Here is a 27,993-nt window from a genome sequence, read left to right on the forward strand (position 1 = left end):
AAGGGACTGTTTTATTACCTCATTTACAAGCACATCAAATGGATTATTTCTGAATCTAACATTAGGTGATATGTTCATTAAACTCCTGGCAATTCCAATTAGTCAATTCCAGTTACAAGAACCCATAAGCCCCAGACAGAGTCCAAAGTCTCCACTCACAGGCCCAAATAATGGAAAACTTTGGATTATTAACCACCGTGAAATGGTCCCACATCTCAAAAGTACCACTTGAACCACTTTATCTTTATCTGGCATTTCTGTATCTTTCTGAAGTGACCAGCTTTAATCACTGCTGCACTGTCTAGAAATTTTCCAGCAAAGTTCTTTCCCTAAAACTGCATGTGTTAAACTAACAAGGTAAACACAACTTTTCCCCAGAAAAATCTGCACCAGATTCTACAAAAACACTTTAAATCAAGCAGGAGAGAGAGGATGGTTTTCCCAGGCCAAAACTTGGCAGGATCCTAAGCAGCTGTTCAGGGAAAAAAAAACCAAAACAGCCAAAGCAAAACAACAAAACAAAAAAAAACCCAAAACAACAAACAGTAGCACATAATAACTCCAATACCTCTACAATTGTTTTCTTTAGATTTTAAAGTACCTTTACCTTTAAATGTCTGGAAGCAGTGGAATATTTTTGAAAATTTTTCTTCTTTCAAATTAGCTTAAGGAAAGTAATTTGTCTTGAAAAAGTCACCATAAAGAAAAGAATGCTGACAAATTAACTGATGCTGACAAATCAATTAATGCTTCCAAAGCTACTTTGAATTTGACAAGAATATTTTTGTAATCCTGAATTTCACTGCTAATGTGTTACTGTTTTAACTCCACATATAAGTTTTCCCAGTCTCCCAGAACAGTTCCCCAGAAACTCTACCTGAGTGTTTGAACCCAGCTTTTCAGACTTATGCATGGAGCAATATCTTCATATTTCAACAGGGACTGAACATCAAACCGTACAATGCCTTCTGAAGCGTGCTAGAAGAAGAGTATAGAACAATTATGCTTCTGTGCACTTACAACAGCAGATGGGAACCACCTATTACAACGCTCAAAAATACAACAAAAGCTGCAATTATTAATACTTAAGCAAGTAATACTGTGTAATTTTGAAATCATCACAAGTGAATCTCTATTTTACAACAGCAGGTAATACTGGGACTTGCAAAACGTATATAAATAAAACTTAAGCTCCATTGCTCACCTGCTCCCTTCCAAATTTAAGTACTTTGTACAGAACTGGTAAGTCATACTATAGGCAGGACTGCATTTGTTTGTGCATTCAGGATGATTTAGTTTGAATATATAATTCACTATATACTATATTGAACTATATAATATATAATTCACTATATACTATATTGAACTATAATTCAATATATAGAGTATAGAATATTAAAACAAGTATTTTATGGTGCTTCCTAGGACTGCTATTACAGAATAGATTAATTCTGCAAAAAAGAAACACTACTGCATGCATAGACTTGGTGATGGGCAAAACGATTCAAAAAGTTTATTTCTAGCAGTATTCCATGACAAAGATACTAGTATATGAGCATTATTGAAATTTATTTTATGGAAGTTACTGGTGATCAAAAAAGGAAGATCAAGACTATTTGTATTATCTTATTTTTCAGTGCCCATTATTAATTCGGTATAATCCTACTGGGCTGGGGGAGGCTTCTGTGCACACCATCACCAATAGCTCTTTCTTTTGATGTTCTACCAGTTCAACACCTAGTACCTTAACACACTACCCACTCTCTCTTCCTCAGTTTATTTAGCTCTTAGAGCCTGAATAAATCCAAATTCACCCACAGGAGAGCTACGACTTGCTCTGGCCATTAGATGAAAAAGAGGTATGAGCCAAGACTGCTGCTGCTTCATGTAAGTAACAGCTCTCAAAGAGCTCTCTCCTAAGGGAAGCAGTGTCAGGACAAGCCAGGTTGCATAGGACACCAAAGAACATAGGACCAAGACAAAGTACTGTAGGTATCACAGTAACATTTTAAGCAACTTTTTCAATCCTTTAGTATCACAGACTATTAATGAATCATGACACTGCCCCACCCACTGTACTTTCAACTGCCCTAAATGATGACTCTCAAGCCAATCACCACATCTCAACAGAACACTGAACAGAAAATAAATAATAAGGAAATTTTACTCTGAATATGGTATTCAGAGTGCTGTGGTCCCAGCAAAGTTTATTTACATAAAACATTTGGTACTGTAAGCATATTTATATTTTCAGCCTTTTAGTATGTCTTATGTACAGGTGTTGAGTTTAACTTTTTTGTTTGGGTTTTTTTTTCCTTTTTTTCACTAGTGGTTTCTAATGAAAAGGCATAGAAAAAACAATAAATAATGGTAACTGGCATTTGTCTGGGACTGAACTCCAACTTAATTTTAAAAAGAGAAGATGGAAGCCTCACGTACAAAAATACTTCCACTGTTTCTAAATTCAGGCAAGAAAGAAGAAAAGCTGTTTTTTTTCTGAGAAACCATAGGATTTCACAGTAATTAAATATAAGCACTCTGGAAAACTTACCATATTTAGCTGAGGAGCACCACAAAGGACACCATGGAAAGAAATTGTGTAATTAATGCTAACATCACTAAGGCTTGCCCACCATCGAGCAACGCAAAATTCAATGGTTTTTCCAGCCTGGGTAACAAAAGCACAAAGTTAGAGTCCAGCTCCCATCTTCCTCTTCTATTGACCCCAGCCTCCCTAAACCCAACGAAGAAAACAAAACCCGACCAGACTACAACTCAAAAAAGACCTCTTATGTCCAGTTTACTCCAATTGTACAGATTGGTACAGTTCCAAGTAAGACTTGGTTCAGAAAACGTAAGACAATTCCAACAAAACAGCATGACTGAGAAATGCTTCAAAACAAGGAGTGGCGGGATATACTCTACACAGAAAGGTGCTGCTTTTAAATGTTCTGTCTTCAATTCTTATCCCTCAAACCAGGCAGACAGGTTAGTTCATAGATCATTTTGATGTGTGTGCACCAAAAAAAAATGTATTAGAAAAAGAGACCTCACTTTCTCCCTAAGTAACATGACAAAACTTGAGAGGTTTGGGATAGTTTTGTTTTTGCCTGGTTGGTGGGGTTTTCTGTGTTTTTCCTGTTTCAGTTTTTAAATAACATGACAAAATAATGTGTCAGTGGGATCAACATAGCTTATGGTCTCCCACCTGGTATTTCCACAGAGGGTAAGGGACTGAATTGCACAGAAATAATAACTACTCTTTGGCATTAGAGGTATACAACTAAACTGAACAAAGCAGGGGACAAACTTGAAGGAGGCTCTATTATCTACACCCCTGAACTGCTAGTTCATTCCCCGTTTTGGACCCTTGAGCTAGCATTATCCAAGCTAAGACTCCTGTACCAAGGATGCATGAATGTGAGCCAGTCAGTTACCCCTGGCTTCAAGATGAAGATGTCCCAGACCACTGCATTAACCACAAAAGGCAAAATATGCTGAACTATCTAACAAGGCATAACTCCTATTTGAAAGGGAAACAAACTGCATAAACAAACTGAAAATCAGATGCATTGCCTACTGTAAAAAGCAAAGTCTTGGGTTTGGGGCTTTTCTTAGGGAAAAAAAATCCCAAATAAGTTATGTTACACTGCACTGATACATTATTTTATTTACCCCACCCTAAGGAAACTTACTAAGACAGGAAATGCTTCAATCACAGAGCCTTTTTCTGGTAAGGATGAAAATTTGTAGAACTCATGACTTCTGTATGCTTTTTGCTTCACGAGCTGAACGGCATGAAGCACAAACTTGGCAGTCACATCAGCTGAGCATGAACACACTGTCACTTCTAGATTAAAGAAAAAGAAATTTAGTCTGAAGACACAAGAATTTTAGAAGAAAAGCAGAGAAACACTACTTTCACAAGCAATTTGCAATTTAAGAAGTTATGCAGTACCCCAAGTGGCTCCACATGTGAAAAATGCTTCTACATCAATTAATTTCAAAAACTCTTTCAGGTTTAAAAAAAAAACAGCTAAATTCAGAGGATGGTTAAAGAGAAACATGTCTCAATTGAATGGTGAAAATTAATCAGATAGTACAGATGTATCATCTGCATAGGACGGACGGCTGAATTGCAAAGTAAGAGTCCTATCACTAACTTCAGACTAAATGAAAGATTTTTCAAAGGACTAATGTTTAGTAATTTCACAAAGAAAAGACAAGGAAAAAAAACCCCTTTCTTTCCCTTTTTGCAAAATTGTGAAAATCAAATTTTCTTCAGTTATGACTTCTTTCAACACTACATCCATACACCTTAAAAACTATGTAAGCCTCAGACAGTGATACTTTTCCATAAACATGGGGCATTCCTCCAGGTATACCCAACAACTTTAAATTGTTATTGGCTGGTTTCTTTTAAGACTTAGAATCAAGATCCTACTATGCCAAAAACCATGAAATAACTCAAAATCAGTCATATAAGAGCTTAAAAATCAAACAAATATTTACATATTCATGGGCCAAAACCTTCAGTATTTATTCAGGCAGAACCCAAAATTATTTAAAACCAACTTTGTCAAGTCTGAGAGATGCAGTTTTTTATTTAGTTAATGTGGTCATTTTCCTTACCAGCCCATGTAGCTCCCTGGGGAACATCAATGAAGTGCCTTCGGATCTGACCAGGTTTAAAATGAACATCTGTGTATGTCAGGTCATAGCTTGATGATTCATCGACTCTGTATGTCAAAAGGAAAACACAAACACTAGTCAAACTGTGAAGCCAATTTTTGAAGCATTTTAAAATGCAAAAATACTCTAAAAATGTGTACAATGAGTACATTTATTCTTCAACACCAATTATACTATTCCTACTAATACATAATCTGACAGCGCAAAGTATCCAAAAGATTTAAAATGTCAGCTCCACCACACTATGTAAACACCTTCCCCAAAATTAGAGTGCCTAAACAGAAGTATCAAAAAATCCTCATTTTCAGTGGATCTGCTTTTCCTGGCGGAGTGAATTGCCACTGAAATGAGCTAAGGTATGGAATAATAAATAAATGAGTTAGAGAACAGTTACTTTGTCTTTCCCCCTCAGAGATGATGTCCACCAAACAGGTCTAGTAAAATACTCTCCCTCCTTCCTTATCACCATCGCTTAAGTCTTGTGTTTAAGCCAATGATGGGTGCAATGCCAACTCTAAACTCACTGTATTGAAGTAATGATCAAAACTTATCCCAATGTATGCAATGGCCAAATAATGCCCTCTGGCTTTTTGTACTCTAGTTCCCCCGGCAGAAATGAAAAAAAAAAAAAACTCCAGCTGACCTACACATATGAACAGTACATTGATTGATACTTCGGTCAACAAGCCAGAAGGCATCTGTATCCTGACAGACCAGAAAGCTGCTGTGGCTAAGCCCACCAGAACACACTGCTGTCATGACTAAACTATAAAAAAAAAATCACAACTGCATAAGCCTGCTGTAAGAATCTTTTCAGGTTTTTGTAGAAAGTTCAGGAACTCTCAAGAGTTCTGGATTTACTCACCTTGTCGGTATAACAACAGTGATTGGAACTCTGAACAAAGGGCCTGCATTAGGCGTTGCTGTATCATATCCACACACCTAACAAAATAAAATACAACAACTCAAAATCTTTTGTCAAAATCCAACTACAGAAGACAACATTCAACTTAAACCAGTGGCAGAGTATTTTGAATCTTTGTAGTTGTCACTGAGGAGAAAAGGTCATTTGAGCACTGTCACCCTAGAAACAATAAAACACCAACAATCACTGAGGAAAAAAATAATATTTTTTCCCATTTTGACTCATCTCACCAGAGGAAAAAAACTTAATCAATGGTCAGTTATTTGGCTTATGTTTTCTATATGCTCTTATTTTTCAAACATAGATACTCGAAGTCCTACAGGCATGTGCTATACAACATTGTATAGCCCAAGTATTGCTGCTCCCTGGCTTCAGTCTGTATAGACTGAAATACACTGTGGCACTACTTTCTACTCTGTAAACCTCAAAGATTTTATTTCTTTATATATTATTTCTATGAAAAGTTGATAGAGCCCCTGTAAGGACACATACAGGCACAAAATCTTGCTCAGAACACCAGTACTTCCATACCTCTGTATAATGTACTCCTCCACTCAGGCCACGTGGATCCACACGGATATTTATGTGTCGACACTGGTTCATGAGTTCTAAATGACTAGGACACTGGACCCATGGTGCATTTGAAGTTAAAGCTAAATGAAGCTGGAGAGATATTCTTTCAGTGTTTTCTGTCAGGAAACAAATTATGAAAACAATTCAATAACACAAACATGTGCACATAGTCACCATAACAGTATCTGCCATTAAAATATACATATTGGTAAAATATAGGAATCAACCTTAGGGCCCCTGTATCTCAGATTCTGCACAAAGCGAGTGTTCTATATTACTTCTTTTGACTTGACAACACAAGAATAGCAGCAGTAGGCAGTTAAATAAAGGTGGTATCCAGCTTTGAAATTCCTCTCCTCTGAAATAGTGAAAGCTGACAAAGTCAAAGGTAGGGCTGGTAAGCAAGGCTTCAGTTACCCACAGCATAGTAGGTATACCCACAACATAGTCTGGGAGCAGGTATAAACTTCCTTCTATAGAAAAAGTGCTGTCTAATGCAGAGAAATACAACAAAAAGCAATCACATTTATTCTGGATGCTATGCTAATTACCAAACTACATTATAAAGCATACTAAGCAAGAGGTGAAGTCTATTAAAATGACTATGATAATCTAGTCAGATTTTGAAAACAATCTGGCAGATTCTGTAAATTAGCTTTTTTAATACATAGCCAAAAATGCTATGTATTAAAGCACAGCTTCCAGAAAAGCATCCAGAGCAGCCAAAATGTTTTAGTTCTTAGCAGCTTCCTCCTGCTCAGAAGATTAATGACATTTCAAGAATTTTTTTCCTGTTTCTTAATCATAATTAAGCTTATCTTAATTTTCAGACATTTCATCATATCTAGATTAAGCAGAGAAAAGGACACTCTATTATAAGTACAGCAGAAGCAATAAAAGCTTGAAGAGAGCTTCAAGAGACAAACAGAGCAATCAGCCTCCCTAAGTTCTCACTTACAGTTTCTCAAACTCAGTCTTGTTGAAGACACCAGACAAAGCACAGAAATGACTAGGGAAAACAAGTACCAGGGAAAGCTAGGGAAACAACACCTATGTGCCAGTGCTAGTCATTCATTGCAAATGCCTGTTTTTAGATTGCTTATTTCCTGCAGAAGTCCAGTGAACAATTATTTTGTGTCACATGTTAAATTTAAAATGCACTGACTGCAATGCAAGCTGTCAAGCAAGTAAGTTATCTGGAGTCAGCAACCTGCCCCAACTCATACCCTTTCTGCCCCTAAATAAACTCAGGCCTTTGTCACATGCCAACCTTCTTGATGACAACTGATTTTAGGAAAAGAATAAACTCAGTAACAAGCTCTCACATGGCTCCCTTTCCAAATACAACATAATTCAGTCTCTCAGTGACTTCCAATTTTTATTAAATTAAGCAAGGCAAAAGGGTTTGCAGAAAAAAAGGTTAAATCTCATTTTCATCTGCACAAGTTATTTTTACCCTTTTAGTAATAAAATCCATATAAATTCCTGTATTGCTCTTAGATATCTTCATTAATTATGAGATAGTGAAAGGAAGTCTAATTCATTAAACAAGATTTTTCTCAGGTTGTAAAAACTTAGATGAAGTCTAAATCTAGAATTTATAGTCTTTAAATAACTGAGAAACCAATTTCTGGGTAAGTGCTTTCATCTTTAGAACACTCATCAACCTTTGCCAAAAGTTATCTACAACACAAACCCTGAAGTTTCATAATTTCATGAAACATCAGGGACCTATGCTTATTCTCTGTTTCTCCAAAGCCCCTCACAACTTGACTTTAAATTTCTACAGAACAAAGAGATCTCCTTTTTTCAGTGAGAGAAAGCATTGAAGCAACAGTCTCCCCAAACAACATGAAAGCCCTGCATGCAAGTCTGAGGCTGAAAATGGAAAAGTTCTTTAATTTGCACATCTTCCTTGACCATCAAACTTACGGTTACACTGACTCCTTTCACAGTACAGATTCCTATCACTCATCAATATCACAGCTTTTTGTTTCAAGTTGACATTTGTATTTCTCTGCACCTCCACCTACTAAAGCTCTTTCCTACCTGTATTCTCAGGAAAGACAGGTTCTATGCCAACCCCATGATCAGATGGTGCCACTGTCTGGGCTGGATCTCTGAGGTAGATTCCACGGTTGCTGCCGACAGTAACTGTGAAGCCGATGTTACTTGTGAATGATGAATTCTGAATGAGGTAGTCATAGGCTTTATCAACCTGTTAAAAGAGCAAGTTCTAAATTAACAAATTTCAACGTAATAGCAATTTATGCATATTCTCTTCAATATGAAATGTTTATCAAGAACAGCAACAAACAGTGAAGTACCTCACATGCTACCTGAGCAAAAGGCAATTGCATGATACTCAGTACAGAAAATGAAGCAATTTTCAGTCTGCAATGGCCACAGAGAGACAGAAAACTAAGAACAAACAAGGTCAAGTCTCTTCTGCTGTAAATCCATAAAAAGATTCCTATTCAGATATGACTTTGAAGAAGAGGACTTCAAGGCCCAAACCTACTCTTCTAATTTAGGTGACTTTTTCATAAATGGAGCAACACTAGTTAAAACATTTAAAACTTTTATACAATAAGAAGTCGAGCAATTAAAAAAAGTCATGCAATGGAATACCCACACAAGTCTTATATATTGATATGAAGTAAAAGAATGAGGTCATGAAATCCAGGTCTGGGTTTAAGTACATGAGCTGTCACAATAAACTCACTTAACAAATTCATCTCCTTGTTTTAAAAAGACACCTTTCCACCTCACTTGCTATTTTACTGACTACAAAAATCTTAAATTCTCTTCTACTTGACAGCAAGGTACCTTCACCGGTGAAGATTAGGGCACTCTCCTTTGAGACAAGTGGACATACAACACCTTGTCTCCAAGATCAATTCTCATCACATTTTAACACATGATTTAATCACAGGCTACTAAAACACCAAGTATGATTGGTGCATTTTATTTTTTAATTGACATAGCTAGCACCACTACTGCCTTCTGTATCAAACTCAGCATTACAGACGTGCTTAACAAGTACTACCTACTAGGTTCTAGCATCTCCAGAACTTGAATTTTGGGCTAAGCATTTAACATCTGGCATTCTGAAGCACAATAGAAAAAACTTTGTACTCCTATTAGACTAGGACAGGAATGACTGTAGGCAAAAGCTCTGTAAGAACATAAGCTTATGCATAGGGAGACACTCAATCAGTATGCCTTTACCATACAGAGGATCACATCACAGATTTCCAAACCACTCTGAATCCCATAGGAAACAATGGGCACTCAGACTGTTTAGTGCAGGCCTGCAGCAAAGTCCCTGTACAACTGCATCTGTACTTCTTTGTGAACCAGTGTGGGTATCTGTTTTCACTGCCCAGAACTTAGTCCCAGCTTTTCTCTGGACAGAACAAGTTCAGCTGTCTCTGACAATATGTAAAAACATTTTTGGACATTAGGACAGAATTTAGGCGCCCATGTGGCGCCTAAATCCACATGTGGGTGATAAAAACCTACATCCCACTTTTATGTCCATGTATCTTTTTGATCAGCCTAAGAATGTGTCCAGTTATCACATTTACTTTACAGTAATTGCATGCTGAAACTGGAAGAATCTTCTCATTCCTCCTCCCCTCCCACTACATTCCCTTCCTCTCCCCCAGTGAGATTTGAGAATCAAGTAGCATGGAACATATTGAGTGAGATCACCTCAAAAGCTGTTTTGTGGGTTAGTTTTTCACCAGCAGTTATTTATATTATACTGGGTTTTTTTGCTTTCAAGTACCTGAATAATACCATGTCCTTGTGCAAATACTTCTATGTTTTCAGCTTTCACTGCAGTATTTTCTAATGCTCTTCTGACAGAATGAACAGTGTAATGAACATTATTAGCTTTGAGTCCTGAAATTAAAAATAAGAGGGTTAGTGGATACAACAAATACTTGAAAGTGACACCATTTTTTTAAGAGGAAAAAGTATCTAACCTCTTTTAGATGATGCATCTACGTTTAACATTGCAGCACTTTACCTGACAATACTAATGCAATGCCTCCACATGCATTGGGAGAAGACATGGATGTGCCATTCATGAGCTGTGTTCCTCGCAGAGTCCAGTTTGGAACAGAAGCAATAGCACCTCCTGGGGCACTGATACTTACTCCAAGGGCTCCATCAGTGCTAGCATTAAAAAACAATGGTTAAAACACCAACTTTTTTTTTTTTGGTACAATTTAAGATAAAGTTGTCAGTACACTTTAAAAAAGGTTCTCTTTAGAGAATACTCACTGCATTTTACTTCACCAAATCTATTAACTCATTAAACCAAGAAAAAGCATGCTACCAAGTAACAATTTAAAATGACATGTTAATCATCAGCTGTGCCTGTTTCACAGTGAGAGGTTTCTAAATTTTCACTCCTTCAATATTCTCCACCAGGCTTGAGTTTAGCCAGCAGAATACTTCCTGGGATTTGAATTACAAAATGCACATAAACCAACTTATTAAACACTTCAATAAATAAATTAGCATTCCATATAGCCTATTCAATGGTTATTGCTTTAAAGAAAAATAGTAAAAGGGGGAGGAAGGCCTCCAAAGATCCAAAAGATCCACGATTCAAAACCTAGACTTCTAATTTTGCATACCGACAGTTCACTACCAGGTTAAGTTTTGAATTTACAGGCCTGAGACAAGAGGACAAGGGGAGAACACATAAAAAGTAATGCCAAGAAGTAGACCAGGATCAGCTGGGTCTGATCCCTAAACCCCACGTCTTTCACATGCATATTTAAGAACAGAGCAACTTGTGTGCCTATGGCACAGTTAGAATAGCATCCAGTTTTCAAGTCTTGTGAGCCAGATATGCTTCATCGTTCTTGCTCTGGACAGACAAAAATTGCACTGCTTGAATTAGGACAGCCCTGAGCCTGAGCTACTCAGTCCTGTAGAGAGGTAGGATATTTTAGGGTACTTATATCCCACACTAACAGCTTCATATGTCTAAAATCAGAATATTCCAAGTATGATACGGCAATGTGACATTTGGACATATTTTATGACAGCCGTATATAAACTCTTAAAAAGGTTCTGCATCCCAACACCTAGCAGTGCACAGCATATCTGCCTGAAAGCCTCTACTGCCCACTGTGACGGACTGAACCTTACATCAAGACTGCTCCAGCAAACTTTAGGAACGCTCCAGTCATCTGCATATTGCACCCTAAACAAAGGGAATCCTCCTTTGGCCAGACTTGGCCTTTCAGCTGACTATTTTAGAGGGCACAGTGACTAAGCACACAAAAAATTATATTTATATATGTGTGTGTGTGTGTCTACCAAAATTAATTACAAATTAATCTCCCTTTCTCAGCGGAAGGCAGACAGCACATTCCTCTTTTCCCTACACAAAACATGACAATCTTTCATAGTAACATTCTTGAAACAATATACTTGCCTGTAAACATACAAACACCGTAACAGCTAGAGGACAATTCCCAAGAGATCTTACTATTTTTTTTCTTTGCTTATCTATCACATTACTATCAGATGCTTCTGAGAAATGAAATAAAAATTGGCAGTTTACACTGCACTTAAAATTTCTTTCACACATTTCCGAAAATTTTCTGTAGTGTAAGGTAGAAAGCAATTTTTTTGCCTACTCACACCTCTACTGAACTCAAACAAAACCCTTGAGTAAATTACACCATCACAGCAATGTCACTGAAGCCAGAAGTAACACCACTGCAGTAACAGTATCCATTTTAATCTTCATCACTTACAGCACATTTAACCACACTAACCTAATGAAATAAATGCTATAGAAAAAAAAGGAAATTAAAAAAACCAAAACAAATTCCCAAACAACCTTTTAGTAACTTTTATCATCTTTGAATAAATCTGCACCCAAATAGTTTTCTGGAAAATACAGGCTGTGCTGAGGCAGTTCCATGCTATTCCCTTTCCTCCAGGAGTTCTAGATCCCAACATACAGAGGTGTTACCAGAAGAGCAGGCTAGTTATGCTTTTTCCGCAGGAAAGAAATACTTTGATTTTGGTATTAGTGACCAATCTTAGATTTTGAGTTATATCACCTGAACCGCAAAGTAATCAGTTGTTCTTGGAATATAACCTACCTAGGCCCTCTGGATGACCAAGTGTACTGATTTGCTGGCAGTTTTTCTCTCAATGAGTATTCAGCAACCATCATGTCAGGTGACACATAAGCACCAACACCTGTAAAAACACTCAAGCATTTTAGATGTAATATGAATTTTTATGAAGAACTAAAGTAAAATTCTTCTGTGGTTTAAATTCTTTATGATAAGAATTCTTGCTTGACATCTTGACATTTAAAATGGAAACACACATTTTCCATCTCATTAAATCCAGATATTTTTGCAAGGCAAGTGTAAAGTATCATGCTATGCAGTAACAATGCTGATGGGCACACTGTATAATAGTGTGCAAAATATCATGCAAACTTCCAAGTTTCACTTTTATTCAGCTAGAATATAACCTTCTACACTTCCTTCTCAACAGGTAATTTATACATGTCTTCTTTCTCTCCTGCGCCCCTTTCCTCTGTTTACACTGCTCTGCCACAAACTACAACTGCACATCAGAGCAATCCATGTGCACTGGTTCATGCTCATGTGGCTCCCAGCTACACCCTCTGGAGCAAATGGCCACGTCCACAGATCCCAGTCAGGAGACAGTCTTTACTGGGTATCAGTTCCAAGTACACAGAGTATGTAAATGACTACACCAAAGCCTGATAAAGTAGCAACTGTAGAAGAAAATGCCAAGGATGCACACTGCAACTATGATTTTGTTTACAGCACAAGCATTACCATAGTGGTACAAAACTACCATACCAAGTTGACAAATTTGGTAAGGCCTGCGTCTGTCTCTGTGTTAACTAAGCCAACCTGTCAGCTGTATTTTGCTTTACCCTCAAAAAAACAAAAACTCTATCTGCTTCACTCCATATGGAGGACAGGAGCAAACTACTTGGCATGCAGAGTGAATAATCACGCCGTCTCTAGAGTGATACAGCTAAGCTGAATTGACAGAGTAGATGCACTGTAAGAGCAAAGCCAGTGCAGACCTGAAAAGAGCTTGTTAGTTCCAGTTCCAACCCCCAGTCTCAGTAGTGCATTAACAACAGATTAACTTTCAGAAAGTAATCAGCATTAATTCTGCTAGATGCCCTAGAATAGCAGCTCTCCAGCTTCCAAGGCTTCACGCTAGTCTCCTTACACACTGCTCTCCTTGCATAAGAATTCTGACACTTAAAAAGCATCTTGTGTAATGCAGTAGTGAGATCATAAAGGATTTATATAAAAATTAAGACTAAGGAAGTCACCCCTGAATGCTAGGCATTTTGCTCAAACTTATAACTCAACCTTTCACTATAATATCAAAACCATATATTAACCTATCAGAAAAAGAATTTTAATGACAGCAATAGACTTGCACAGCAGTGGTATTGCAGCTGGAAAAACTCCTCCCCTACAAGGACTTGTCTAGCTCCTAGCATGGGATTATTTTTTATCCAAATTAAAAACATCTGTTTCACTAAAAATAAAAATCAGAGTATCTGATGAAGACAGATGATCAAAAACTTAGCTCTTACAATTCAAAATGCATTGCAATACTTTCCAGAAGACTAATTAGAATCCAACTGAGAATCATATTTTCTTAAGTTGCACTTACCAGCAGCTATGGGTTGGAGCAAAGTGGTGTGCTTACACAGTTACAATTGAAAAAAAAATTCTGAAATAGTCAAGTGAGTCAGACCAAAGATTTCTTTTGCAAATTTTATACAAAGCCACACTAAATCAAGACCATTTGCCTCCCACCTCTTTTCCACACATGTAAGGTCTTGAACTGTAAGAAGATAACAATCTAAATTTGTATACCTAAGCATAGAGCAAGTGCCTCTCTCAGAATTAACCTTGTAGTACAGCAGGCAATTTTTTAGATTTAGTTCAGCAATCAAACATCTAACAAAAGTACAAAGTCTGAAAAGACAGAAGCTGAATACTGTCAAATTTTTTTTCTAAATGAATTATTTACCTATTACACTAGATGTAGTTCCACCAGGACATCCAACTGTAGAAAGGCAAGGACCATTATTTCCTGCACTTGAAACATAGATTACATTGTGTTTCCACACTGCTTCATTAATCACTTCACAAATTCTCCTAAAGTAAGAGAAATAAATGAATCATTTACTCAACAATATTGCTTTCTTCCACAGGACAAAGCTCCCATTTCTAGTACAACCTTTGTCCATTCACCAAACAAGGAAGCTTATGCAGCCTGCTTCCCACACCTAGCAGAGGCGGTTCCAGTACAGAAGCTGAGCACAATAATATCTTCTGGTTTCAAAAAGGAGTGAAAACTATGTAGTGATCCTAGGTCTTCAAAAAATACCCCACATATCATGTGGTGTTGCAACTATAAAAGTTCTTTATTATGCTAAAATATTATTTGTATATGTGTTATAAATCTGTGTGTGATATATTTGTATACAAATTATAAATGAAAAGCTTTTTCAATGGGTTTACTTCTTTCAAAGCCAGTTTAAAATTTATACTGCACAGTTTCTTAACTTATGAATCACGTGAGCCTGGATGATTCACTTAGCCTCTACTTGACTTACAGAAAGCTCAACAAATACAATTCCACCTCTGTGTAATTAAAATACTTTAACCACAGTACTACTCACCCAGAATTTGGCCAGTGTGTTGCTTCTCCATAGCTGTAGTTGACAAGATCACATTTGTATTTTATTGTTTCTATCATCTGATAAAGTAAAAATGGAAGTCAAAATATGTGCTAGTCAAAGAATGAAAGTGACTTCAGGAATGACAGAAAACATCTGCTTAAACTGATTTGCTACATATCTAAGAAAGACAGATACATCTTTTGAATCTAGAAAATAATTTACTACAGCCAGATAAGAGCTATTTTCCCAAGGAATTAAGAAAATTTTAAAAAAACCTATTCCCTGAAAAGAACTCTTATTCTTATAGCCTCATTCTTCCCAGCCATAAATGAAGACCCTAAGAGATTACCTAAGAAATTATCCTAAGAGAAAACTGCATACAACAGTATTGTCTCAAGAGCATAAAATTCTCCTTTCCTGCACAGTTTGACTGAACTCCAAAAGTTGCAAAAAATTTATTGTTCATGTTGCTACATCAAAATATCCTATGGACCACAAGCACAGTCTTTTCATATCCTTTTCTTGAGTAAAATTTTCCCTTATCAACTCATTACACAGAAAAGCTCTTGGGTCTTTCATCACTGAAAGGAATGCTATTTTTACTCACTCTTAAGAAAAAGAGTTAACACAAATACAGCAACATAGGTAGATACTTGCCTCTATTTTAGATTTATTCTAGATCTGAGTAACTGTAAAAGATACATGGCAATACAAAGAACTTCAGCAAGTACGCAAGTAACTTCTCTCATGCATCAAGCTAGTCAGACACTGCAAGTCTGTTAGCCCAGAATAACTCTAACAGCTCTATGCAACAGAAGTCTTGTTTTATATTAAAACACTAGTCTTAAATTATGCTTTAAAATACATTCTAGCTGCTTTTAGGGGTTTTGGCTGTGCTATTTATTGCTTAAGGGTTTGGGGTTGTTTTTTTTGGGGGGTGGCTTGGTTGTTTTTTTAATTTTTGGTATTTTTGTTGGAAATACTGTAGAACCATAAAAACAAAGCCTAAATAAACAAATAGGGCATGAAGTTTCACAACATTCTACATTTAAATCATACTGCTGAGATTAATAATTTATTCTGTTAAATACCCACAGCTCTTATGAGACCAGTGCCAGTTTCCATTGTACTTAGTCTCGTGTCACCAATCTTGATTGCAAGAATCTGAGCTCCAGGAGCCACACCATTCCGTTCTGGTTCTTCTGGAAAGTATCCAGCTGCAATACTAGCCACATGTGTTCCATGTGCTCCTGAGCAAAGGAAAAGCACCTATTTTTAGTGAACTTCATTTGTAAGAATTCAATATGCTACAGCTCAATTAATTTTCACTTATTGAGCTGTAAGCACATAAATCCAGTCAGTGGCCAGTCACCAGTGCTGCTGATACCAAAAGGGTGACAGTGTTCACCAGGACTCAGCAGTGGAGCCAGCCCTGGTCAATGCTTTTTGATGGTCTGGACAAGGGGATTAAGAGCATCCTCAGTCACTGTGCAGACAACAACAGGCTGGCAGGAGTGCTGATCAGCTGGAGGGTAGCAAGGCTCTACAAAGGGAACTGGACAGGCTGGATCAATAGGCTGAGGCTAATTGTATGGGTTTCAACAAGGCAAACACCTTTTTAAGGAGAGAAAGGAGGCAGCAGGAAGAGAGGAACAAAGTATTAACTTAATTCCACTAACAAAAGTTACTTTGAAGGCTCAACACTTCCTACTCAAAGTTATAAATACTACACCTGAGACAACTCAGGTAGCAGGGATTAAGAACAGAAAACAAAACTGCACAAAAACATAGAAAGGAACATCTCAAATAAGGTACCATCTATTTAGAAACCTGAACTGCTTATGTAGCTCTACTGAGATGGGATAGTTTCATAAGAAATGAAGAGCACTTTTCAAAGCAAATGCATCCATACCATCCCACCCACTCAGTTTGCTTCCAAAACAAACCACAATTATTTAAAGAATACTCTAGAACAGCTTCAGACTGGTTTGAGCTACAGTTATAGTGACATGTGACATAAAAAAAAAGTTTGTATAAACCTAAATTAAGATCAATACCCATTTTGTTCATGGGTATTATATTTAAGATTCTTAAAGTATACAAGTACAAAGGAGAGCAATTAAAAATCAATCATCACTCTAACAAACATAACAAAAAGGTTTTTTTGAAAGAAGGCTCTCTTTAGTTGAGCTTTTAAGATGCATGTACATGTTAAATACCTAAGTATGCATCTTCTATGTATACATGCTTATGTACACAAAGTTGACAACAATTCACACAAAAATGCAAGGAAGTTTGGTAATGAGCCATCATTACAGATTTAGTTCAGCAAATAGGAGTATTGATCTTGAAAACCATAATAACTAATGCTGTACTGTGACAGCTGCCTCAAACCATCCCAAATATCAGAAACAAGACCCAATACAAATTACTGCTTCTCATGATACCTATTTAGCAGCAAAATGCTTTAAGATTATTTTCATTTACCTCCACTTGTCACAATAGAAAGGAGGTTTCCATCATCGTATATATTCACAGAATAATTCAACATCTCAGATGTTCCAAAAGATCCATATTCCTGAGCCTCTTTATAGGTTCTCAGCACTGTACAGTTAGTTAAGTCACCACTCTCACTTGTATCTATGCAGGCTCTGTTGATAAAAATAAACAAACAAAAAAAGACAATGTCCCAGCTGCTGCAAACTTTTGGTTACCTACCCTCTACAGCTGAGCATAGCCAAAAGAACTCAAGAAGTTTGGTTCTGTGTTTATGGTATCTTTAAATAGTTCTTTGAGCAACTACCTTAAATCTTGGTTGTTTATACTTAAGATTCAGAAGCTACGAGTTATCTAAATAAACTGATTTGCAAATTCAAAGCAAGAGTATTTGAAAAGCAAGAGTATGAAAACTTATGCAAGTTCAAGGAAAAATTTTACTAAAAGTAGATGTTCGGTACTGATACACAAACATTTGAAGTTTTACCGTTTTGTATGATGTACATTATCAAAGAAGTGCCATGTTACATCCTCAAGTCTGTGCACAGATACCTGTTTTATTTTATATCACTAATGGATAGTCAAAACAATTTTATTCTGCTTCAGAATAAAAATCCCATAAACTTACACTCATATCACACTGTCTTCAACAAGACTTTATTCTACTCCATCTTCATTTGGGACTAGAATTTTGTCAAGAAACTCAACTGACACAGCAGGATTATTTTAAAGCAAAAAATACTTAAAATCTCTATAAAGAGGGCAGATATAAAAGGTAACAAGTCTTTGATGCCAGCTATTGTTTTATGTAAAGAACAAGACATTTAGACAAGTCATTTACCTCCAGGTCTCACCGTCATACCACACTACACAATCATATACTGGGCCAGGATCACTGTATTTTTTCTCAAAAGAATTCAACAATTCCACTTGATTTTGGAGTTCTTCCTTTATTAGCTTATTTACCTAATAAGGCAAACAAAATTCAGTTAGAGTATTTCCAAAATTATCACAAGATATGTAATCCTACGTTCTTTTCTAGTGATATACATTTTTTCCATTACTTTCTCAGGAATGTTAGACTATCATAGGAGTCACAAAAATCTACAGGTTCAATGGCTTTCAACAGTGCACTGTGTATTTTTGGCCTATTATGTACAACTACTTCTAATTTCTGTAAATGTAGCATTATTTTCTTAAAGACTATTAAATGATAAAGTAGTATCTGAGGCATTTCTGGTACTTCATTGAAATAGTACACAGTTTACACAAGAAAGAATATCTTTAGAAAATTCCAACTTTGAACACAACAAGGATGGTGGCCTCAAAACATAGCACATTAAATTAAAAATGAAACTTACTGAAAATATCCAACAAATTGTTTTAAGTAATCCTATTTTCATATTGGAGACCAACTCTCTAAAGTAAACAACAAGCAAACTGAACAACCATGCATATAAAGCCTTAGAAAATTAATCAGAAGATACACTGGCAAATTATCTGCCAAAAGAGTCTCAAGTACCTTTCCTTCACTCACCTAATGAAACATTTTAATCCTGTCAAACAGTAACAAATTGTTGCAAGGAACAAGTTCATAAATTTAGACTTCATGCAAACCTGTGAGGGAGAGCTATGAGCAGCATCAAATTCTTCTTGTTTCCTACAAGCCTCTGCTAGAGCCAGCCTGTGAGCAGGATCCCAGAGCTTCTCCTTGCGCTCCTTCTGCAAAATAAAACGGAGGTTTCTCAACATACTAAGAAATATATGGCAAAATATGAAGTCTATAAAGGTAATTTGAAAATTCTGATTTGAGACAATGGCTAAAAAAGTTCCATACAATAGTATAAATAAGCATAAATTGCCACACAATCAGAAAAAAAAAAAAAGGCTATCAGTATTTTCTGTACTTCTCGCCTCAATGGACCACTGTGAGGAGGATTTCTAAGCCACCTCCTGTTTCTCTGAAAAAATCACAGAAGAAATGGAATCAATAAAAATCAGAGAGAATAGCTTTCAAGTGCTGGTTAGCAATCTAAGTTTGTTAGCAAATCACATGCTGCAGTGTTCTAACAAAATTAAGAAACAGAACTGTAAAATATGACTATATAACAAAAAGAAAAGATAATTCATCCTTACCTGAATCCTCTCCTTAAGAGCTTTAGGATAGATATCATAGCCATTTTTTATGCCAATGTGATATTTGCCTGAAGGATTTACCCAGTTTGCTGGAATCTACAGAAAAGTACATTTAGAAATAGGTTACCTAATGGCATTAAAAGAACTCCTCAAACAAAAAAGCCCAACACTGTGTAAGAGAGCTTAGCAGAACAAATCTGCAAATATTGCAAATTTAATTCTCTGTCTCCGTAACAGTAACTACTGCACTGTTCCAACAACATAACATGGCATTTTCAGTTCAGCTCCCAAAAAATCAGTATCAATTCATGTGACACTGCCATTGAACATCTTTAAGCATTATTTGCTCTGATAGACTACTTTTAAAACACAAAGCCCCAGCTTTACTGAATTTGCTGGGCAGAGGTCTGGGGAAATAACAATACCGTAAGTGAAACCTAACATGAGCAAGTATGGCTGGAAGCCATGACAAACACCTGAATATCTCTGAATATCATCTGAATATCTCTATAATCTGGTAATTTAGACTCTGCATATCAGGATATGCTCATCCTACTAACAAAAGTAAAAGAGCAACAGATTCAGCCTTACAATCTTTGCAAAATTAAGAAGAAAGCTGACATGGATCTCTCTGGAGAGATCCAAAGATGAGATGCCCCCATATCACATCACCAATCCAATCAGGAAATCAAGAACATGTTAGCAACATCAGTTCTGTGTACCCAAGACCTCTACTGGATTTCGTGTCCTTTCTGGAGACCCTACAGCATTTCTGCTATGCATAGAGAGAATTCAGTGAGTCTACAATGAGGTCCTCACAGATTTTTCAGTCTCTAAATCTATTCACCACAAGCTTAACACAATTCCTCTTGTAGCTTATGCAAATGTGGAAAATACTAGCACATTTCAAGACACTACTGTGTCTGACATTTTTTAACATATTAGCACATTTTCTTAAGCCAGTTTCCAAAGCTGTATCAGACACTGTTTTGAACAAATAATTAAATTATTATCAGGCCCCCCAAAAAGCCCTGCACACACTCCTATTCAGCTACAGACCATATCAGAAATAAAGACACAAAAAGTGTAAAAACCACTAAGCAATCTACATGAAGATGAGTAAATGCAGCATTAGGTTTGGGTAAGATCTGGTTAGCTGGTATCAGCTGGGCTAGGGTTGATTTTCTGCACAGTAGCCAATATGGGGCTGGTTTGGATTTGTGCTGAACACTCTTAATAACTCAGGGATGTTTTAGCTGTTGCTGGGCAGTGCTTGCACAGAGTCAAATAGTGTGCAGGCTGGAGATGCACAAGGATTTGGGAGGGGACATAGCAAGGACAACTGATCCCAACTTGACCACAGGGATATTCCATACCAAATAGCATCATGATCAGCATATAAAGCTGGGGCAAGAAGGAGAGTCATTCAGAGTGATGGCATTCATATTGAAGTCACCATTTGTGTGGAGCCCAGCTTTCCTGGAGATTGCTGAACACCTGCCTGCCCATGGAAAGTGGTGAATGGATCCCTTGTTTTCCTTTGCTTGCGTGCAAGGCTTTTGTTTTACCTATTAAAATGTCTTTTATCTCTATATGTAAGTTTTCTCAGTTTCACCCTTGCGATTCTCTTCTCCCCATATTGCCAGGGGAAGGCTGAGTGAGAGTCTCTATGGTGCTTAGCTGCTAGCTGGGTTTAAACCACAACACCTGGCTAAAAGGAAGTGAATTCTGCAAAAACCAAAACAGGTGCTAAATTTGCTGTTAACCAAAGAAGATGATGTCCTGTGGTGTCTCTATACCACCACATACTCACCTTTAAAGTTCTTCCAGAAAGACCAGTAATTTCTCCATCTTTAGGTTCTGCAATGGTGCAAGTAGTTACATCACCACTGCCCGTAGTGTCAATTATATCAATTATCTTCGGTTTCCCATCAGTTGTAATCTGAAAATATGAGCACAGAAAGATTGGAAAATGTACTTGATTATCCTTCAGCACACAAACCAGGAAAATTTTGTTGTTAAAAATACCAACTAGCTTTTTCAGACACCAACCTTTAACTGAAGGACATAAAATCAACTTGAACCCAAGATAAGTTTTCAAAGAACTAAGACCAACACATCCCTCTTTCTGGTTCATAAAAATCTACTTATTTCTAATAAGAATTTAGAAAAGAAAAAAGTAAAAACATTGTATCAACAAAGCACAGGCAGCCTCAATTTAAAACCGAGCTTAAATTTGCAAAAAATGTATTTGCAAGAACTACTATTCATTTTCATATTATTTGTTGTGTTGCTTGTGACCCCTCATTCTGACAAATTTTATAGTAATGAGTGCACAAGTAAGAAAATGACAGGCGCTGAAGTACAAGCTCTCACAAACTGTAATCTATTAACTGAGCTTAAAGGAACCTAAAGGGACAGAAGTTACTATTACCTTAGTTTTCCCATTTCAAAGATTCTGCTTTGTGTTTTAATCCACTTGAACTGTTAGTGGCTACAGCTATTTACACCTAATACTTCTGTAAGGAGTCTGGAAAGATGTTATAGCAGACTCCCAGGACCTAAAGAGAGCCTATAAGAAACCCGGAAGCAACTTTTTACATGGCACAGGCAGTGATAGGACAAGGAAGAATGGTTTGAAACTAAAGGAGACTGTCAGACTAGTCATAAGGAAGAAACTTTTCACTGTAAGAACAGTGAAACACTGGAACAGGTTGCCCAGAGAGGTAGTGGATGCCCCATCCGTGGAAACATTCAAGGTCAGGTTGGATGGGGTTCTGAGCAATGTGATCAAGTTGAAGATGTCCCTGCTCCTTGAAGGGAGGTTGGACTAGAGGCTTTTCAAGGTCGCTTCCAACCCAAACCATGCTATGATTCTATGAATTGATCATATAGACATATTTTTACAGTTCTGTATCAAAGAGTGATTTAAAAAAAGATTATATCAATCATCTTCCTAGTATTTCCTATACATTAACTACCCTGAAAGTGAAAAAAACTTCATATTCAGAAAAACAGCAACATTTGTTGTTTTCTACCATTTAAATATATGGTATTTTTGCCTTTATTCTCTATCAGTAATTTTGATGTTAGACATAACATATGGAAGGTTGTTTTGTTCCAATAATGATCTGGAATTATGAATTCAGCTACTGGAAGCTACCGACACATTCAAATTGTTTTATAAAAGTCACTCTGCTGCTGCCAAAAGGACAAGAGTCAGGTTCTTATCACCTCTCAGCAAACAAGGATAGATACTTCCATGGTCTCAAATCCTCATGGCTTAAAAAAAACCCCAAAACTACAAAACAAAACCCAACCAAAATCCATACAAACCCAAAAAACAACCTCCCAGAAACTTAACAACAAAAAAACCCAACCCAGACAAGTAATAAGCAACACCCCCAATAAAAACAGGCTTAAGCAGCTTAAAAAAATAAAAAGAACCAACTCCAAATATTCCAAACCCACAGCAACCATAAAAACAGCATAAATTTCAGATCAGCATCAATCCCAGAAGATAACAAATTCTGCTTTTGAATAAGCTTGCTAGGGAAGAATTTTCATGACAGAAACCAACACTCTGCTCATACAAGTTCAAGTTCACTGGAGAAAATCTTTAGAGCACCTTAACCTGGTAAAACATCAACTGAACGGTAGTTACATAGCAGTGAAAATTTACTTGGGAAACAGTGTGTAGGCACTAAACCATACACTTTTCAAACATGTATTTAATGTCTTCAGTGTTGTCCACAAGTCACACAAAAGTCAAGAGCTGCTCCAATACTAAAGCAACTGCAAGCCAATCCTGACATTAACACCACTGGACATTTTTCAATATGCCTCTACTCAAAGCCAACTATTCAGTGATCAAAGTACAAGAAAACAAGAATGAAAATGTAAGCCAAGGTGACTTGCTTGAAGGAGGCAATTTATACAGCAACAGGTGGCCAGAACACAGATTTATGCTGCAGCAAGCTTGGGTAGTTTTAGAAGTTGTTTCCTAGCCCGAAAGACAACTCCTACACTAAATGGCTCTCTGCCTCCTAGCTGAAACCTAGCAGGCCCACACATGCACATGAGTTTGCACTGTCAGAACCAAGAAATCAGAGTCTTTCAGTCAGACACAAGAAACTCAGAGTTTCAGCTGGTCTAAGGCTCAATTCCTAACAGCAGCAATCCCAACAGGCTCACAGTAATTTAGTGCAAGTAACCGATACGGCGGCTCCTGCTACCATGGACTGCTCTTCGGCACACTGCCCACCAGCAGCAATGCCAGAGTGAAACTCAAGAGTTCAGCTCAGTTTTCTTGTGCAAATCTTGTCATTCTGAGTTTAAAACTATAATAAAAAATAATCAAGCAACCTTGATCAATTCCTTTCGGTGAACAGAAGAGTACTGACATAATATACTGATTACAGACAGAAGGTGTATATTTTAGTACCTTTTGCATTAAAATTAAAAAAAATAATTTAAACAATTAAAAATATTTTATACTGTGTTCAGGAAAAAAAACCCCAATCCTACCTTAATTATTATGGCTTGCCTACCGGCATTTGAAAAACCAATTAGTAGTTTAAAACTGAAAACTACTTTGCTGTTTATACAATTCTGCTTGAAAGTTTAAAGTCCTACTTACAAGTTAGTTCTGACTTTGTAAAGCAGATAAATTAGTAAATTGAGAACACTAAAATTAATCTATGTGCATAATCCTGGCAAATGTTCAGTTATAATAGAAGTAGAAGAGCACCAGCATCTACGACAATCACAATGCAAGAAAAAGGAAAGCCAGATGCATTTTAGCATGTTTTTGCCAGCCCATACAATCACTGACTCCAGCTGACAGCTATTGCAGCCACAAGAGATGAACAAGTTCTTCAGCACTTTGGTCATGGGACAGCCGATCATCATTATCACAAATAAAATAACCTCTAAGCAATTTTTTAAACTCAGTGCTGAAAACCAAGTAAAACCGAACTACCTGCTACAGCTAAAAAGTTGTCGCATAAAATTACAAATTAGTGATAGTAAATAATAATTCCAAATGCCACTTCACAAAATAAATAAATCTGCAAGAAGCTAAGTAAACTGACTTACTTATCATGAAACATAAGAAACCACAATAGGAACAGGGAAAGGGAAAAGGACAGGGTGGGGCTGAGCAAGACCATACACATACAACCGCAACACTCCATTAAATGCACCTAAAATTTCATCAGTCACTGTGCCTTAATGAGGCTTCCAAACAATGACTTGGCAGACAGTAGGAAATACATTCTACCAAGAAGACTGAAAGGGGGGAAAAGTCACAGGAAAGAAGCAGACAAACTAAACTTTACAGTTGGTGTCAACTGGTGGAAAAGCAATGGAAGAGGAGGTGAATGGAATTCCCTACAGGGCACTGGTTACAAAAGATTCATAAAGAAAAGAAAAGTAAGTACAAGCTAGATTAATGGTTTTTTATGTGTCAAAGAAAGCCAACCAACAGACAACAGATCTAAGAAGGTTTTGTTAACTATTCTCTCTATAGCAGCAAGCATCCAGGGAAGAACAGAAATGTAATGGTATTTCCCTGTTAAACTCTGTCCCCAAATCTTTCTGTGCCTCAAAAATGGAACAAACAGTGCTATCAATGTTTACAAACCAAGTCACAGAATCAACAAGCAAAGGAACCCTATCCAGGAATGAAACACTATGGAGCAGCAAAGAAATTAACTGTTTTGTTTTGACTAAGAACTCCACTATATCCAAATCACAGTAGCGCATTTTAGTTTGTAATAATTACTTTCATTAACCAGAACTCAAAGTTGCAATACCAATTAACCTTGCTATACGTTAGCAACTGATTCACCATCATATAGCTCTAACTCTATGCCAGGCCAGGGATTGACAAGAAAACTGACAGTAAAAAAAAGCAGCAGCATCAAAAACAGGGGTGTTAAAAAAAAAAAACCCTCAAAAATTGTCCCAAGGTTAGAAACTACTTCTTGCAGTACAGCTATGCTGTGTCACTGCCTATGCCCAGGACACTGATTCATTGCATTGAGGCAAAATGTAAACTGGCAAATGCTCCAGAGAGTGAGAACATTCTTTTGCTGGAGAAACACCTACAAAGCTACTCTAGACTGGGTGCTGCCTATGCCTCCTTTATAACTCCCTGTGCACCAAGTCTCCCCAGCTGTACTTTAGCAAACCCCTTAAGCCAGGTGCATTAATTGGGAAGTATGGAAAGATCACACAACTTCTTCACACATTTTTCTAACAACCCTGCAAATTTACTCTCACCCATTGCAACATGAATTCCACATCCTGCTCTCCAAATCTTACTTCTTCTACAAATCTTTTACTGCACTACCTGAAATTCTATCCTGTGTGTAAAGAAAGTAAGTTGGAGAAAACTGATACGGTCAACACGGAGATCATGATGCTTCATAAATACCCCTTTTGAGCTTTGGGTTACCTATATCAGAACAAAGCTTCCCACTACTTAATAATTTCATTAATAAATTCATACTGGGGTTTTGTTGTTGACCACTGCTCATGCATAACCTCTAGAAATGTAGGGTTTTCTGCTTTTATATGTGAAACTTCAGAACTATGCACATCATTCAATTTATAGTCACACCTTCCTAATTGTCTTCCATTACTTTCTGCTCTGCCCATGGTATTATCATGCTTTCCTTTTGGCTAGTTTTCATTACGATTTCCAATTACTCTTCCACTTACCCACAACTTCTTACCAAAAGCACCAGCTTCATTTCAGCTTAAATCAATCGAATTTACACCGGGCCACTCTTTCCCTCCATCCAACCTGTCCTCTTAACTCATCCTCTAGTTTAACTGCATCCCATAAGGAGTCATTTCAGAACATGGAACTAATGATCTGCCAGGGTCAGGTCCCCGAATGAGGTCACTTAGGAGTTAATTCTACACCAAAGAAATTACAGAAACCAATACAAGCCCTGCTTAGTCAAAACAAAACAAAACAAAGGATTCAGCGTCCAAGTGAGCTGCGTACAACTCCGAATCGTTCTTCCACGGGCTCTTCTGCCATCACTCAGACAAAACATGTTGACAAGAAATCAAAAGCAGCGGTGACACAAAAGGCTACACGGAAACTTACAAGAATAAGAAATATTATGAGACAAGGGTTAAAAGAAACAAGTGCTGAGAAATGCCCAAACTGACATCACACACACAAATTTACAAAACCGACATGGAGACACAAAGTTGGCAGATCAAAAAACAAGCTGGCAGAATCGAATTTGATACAGACTGTTATTGCAACAAAACGCACAGGAAATACAAAGAGAAAGACGGGTATGCAAATTGTGCCAGAAATACACTTTCCATGTAAAAGACCTAGGCGGCTGTGTGTAGCCTCGAGGTACCTCGAGCCCAAGTACCGCTAAGGTTTAACAAAAACACAAAGCGTTCTTTTATAATGAGCTCTGCGCGAGAGAAGGCAGCCCGAGAAAGAGATTTAAGTGCCACAACACGCCTGTGGATTAGAGTGCCATAACACGCCGAGGAGCAGGCACCTCACAGCAGCAGCAGCAGCACCCGGAGAGAACGGTGCGGAGCCCCCGGCCCTCCCGCACCCGACCCCCGCTCACGCGTGCTGGGCGGGAACGGCGAGCGAACGCCCGGCCACGAGTCCCGCCGCAGGGACAGTCCCCGGGACAGCCTCCGGGGCCTCCCCTGCTCTCGCCGCCGCTGCCTCGGGCCGCCCCAGGGCCATGGCCGGCCCCGTACTCGTCCCCGCCCTCCCGGGGTCGGTCCGGCGGGACCCGGGAGCTCCCTGCGAGCCGCGGCCGTGACTCAGGGCCGCCGCCGCCCCGCTCTACCTGCATGCCCGGCGCCCCGGGGTCCACGCCGGTGTCCAGCACAGCCAGCAGCACCCCCCGCCCGTCGAAGTCGGGGAAGCGGGCGAGGAAGGCGGCGGCGCCGGTCTCCTTTTTTGGCAGGAGCCCGTGGAACGGGAACGGCTCCTCGGCGGCGGCCGCCATGGCGCGAGACCGGGGCGCGGGGCCGGCGGGGACGGGCTGCGAGAGGCCACGGGAGGGCGGCGCATGCGCGGTGCCACACCACCGGCCCGCGGAGACGCGCACCCCCTCGCGGTCCGCAGCGCGAGCCGTACCGGGGCTAAACTGACCAATAGAGCGCCGAGGAGGGCGGGCCCTGCTGTGCAGGCAGCCAATCACGGGAGGGACGCGCTCCACGCGCCGGGGCTGTGGCGGCCACGTACGGCGGCGGCGGGAGCCGAGGGCACCTTCCAGCGCCGCTCCGGGGTTCCCGGCCGGCCGCGGCCTCGGGCCCCGCCCGCAGTGCTGCGGTGCCCGGCGTCCGCCTCATCGAAAACGGAATCACTTAGGTTGGAAAAGACCACTGAGATCATCAAGCAATGACCGAACGCCGTGGCACTGTCAGC

The 27,993-nt window shown here is 38.4% G+C and overlaps 1 protein-coding gene across 3 annotated transcripts in view; it reads right to left on the reverse strand.

Annotated features, from left to right (window-relative positions):
• TPP2 (tripeptidyl peptidase 2) overlaps positions 1–27,653 on the reverse strand; it is a 52,493-nt gene extending 24,840 nt beyond the window's left edge. For 2 of the 3 annotated variants that reach the window (XM_064408324.1, XM_064408325.1), the window contains exons 1-19: positions 27,410–27,653; positions 21,376–21,504; positions 19,563–19,658; positions 19,044–19,148; positions 18,268–18,392; positions 17,418–17,581; positions 16,026–16,180; positions 14,931–15,007; positions 14,276–14,403; positions 12,331–12,430; positions 10,227–10,375; positions 9,984–10,099; positions 8,240–8,408; positions 6,149–6,306; positions 5,558–5,634; positions 4,633–4,739; positions 3,696–3,850; positions 2,552–2,668; positions 878–978 (exon numbers count right to left, since the gene is read on the reverse strand). In XM_064408324.1, the coding sequence (XP_064264394.1) occupies positions 878–978; positions 2,552–2,668; positions 3,696–3,850; positions 4,633–4,739; positions 5,558–5,634; positions 6,149–6,306; positions 8,240–8,408; positions 9,984–10,099; positions 10,227–10,375; positions 12,331–12,430; positions 14,276–14,403; positions 14,931–15,007; positions 16,026–16,180; positions 17,418–17,581; positions 18,268–18,392; positions 19,044–19,148; positions 19,563–19,658; positions 21,376–21,504; positions 27,410–27,571 (2,390 nt within the window). In that variant the 5' untranslated portion in view covers positions 27,572–27,653. The remainder of the gene's footprint in view (positions 1–877; positions 979–2,551; positions 2,669–3,695; positions 3,851–4,632; positions 4,740–5,557; positions 5,635–6,148; positions 6,307–8,239; positions 8,409–9,983; positions 10,100–10,226; positions 10,376–12,330; positions 12,431–14,275; positions 14,404–14,930; positions 15,008–16,025; positions 16,181–17,417; positions 17,582–18,267; positions 18,393–19,043; positions 19,149–19,562; positions 19,659–21,375; positions 21,505–27,409) is intronic. The other variant, XM_064408326.1, reaches the window with a different exon arrangement.
• Positions 27,654–27,993: the final 340 nt, after the last annotated feature.

The sequence above is a fragment of the Passer domesticus genome, chromosome 2 (assembly GCF_036417665.1).
Source record: "Passer domesticus isolate bPasDom1 chromosome 2, bPasDom1.hap1, whole genome shotgun sequence".
NCBI classification, from domain to species: Eukaryota; Metazoa; Chordata; class Aves; order Passeriformes; family Passeridae; genus Passer; species Passer domesticus.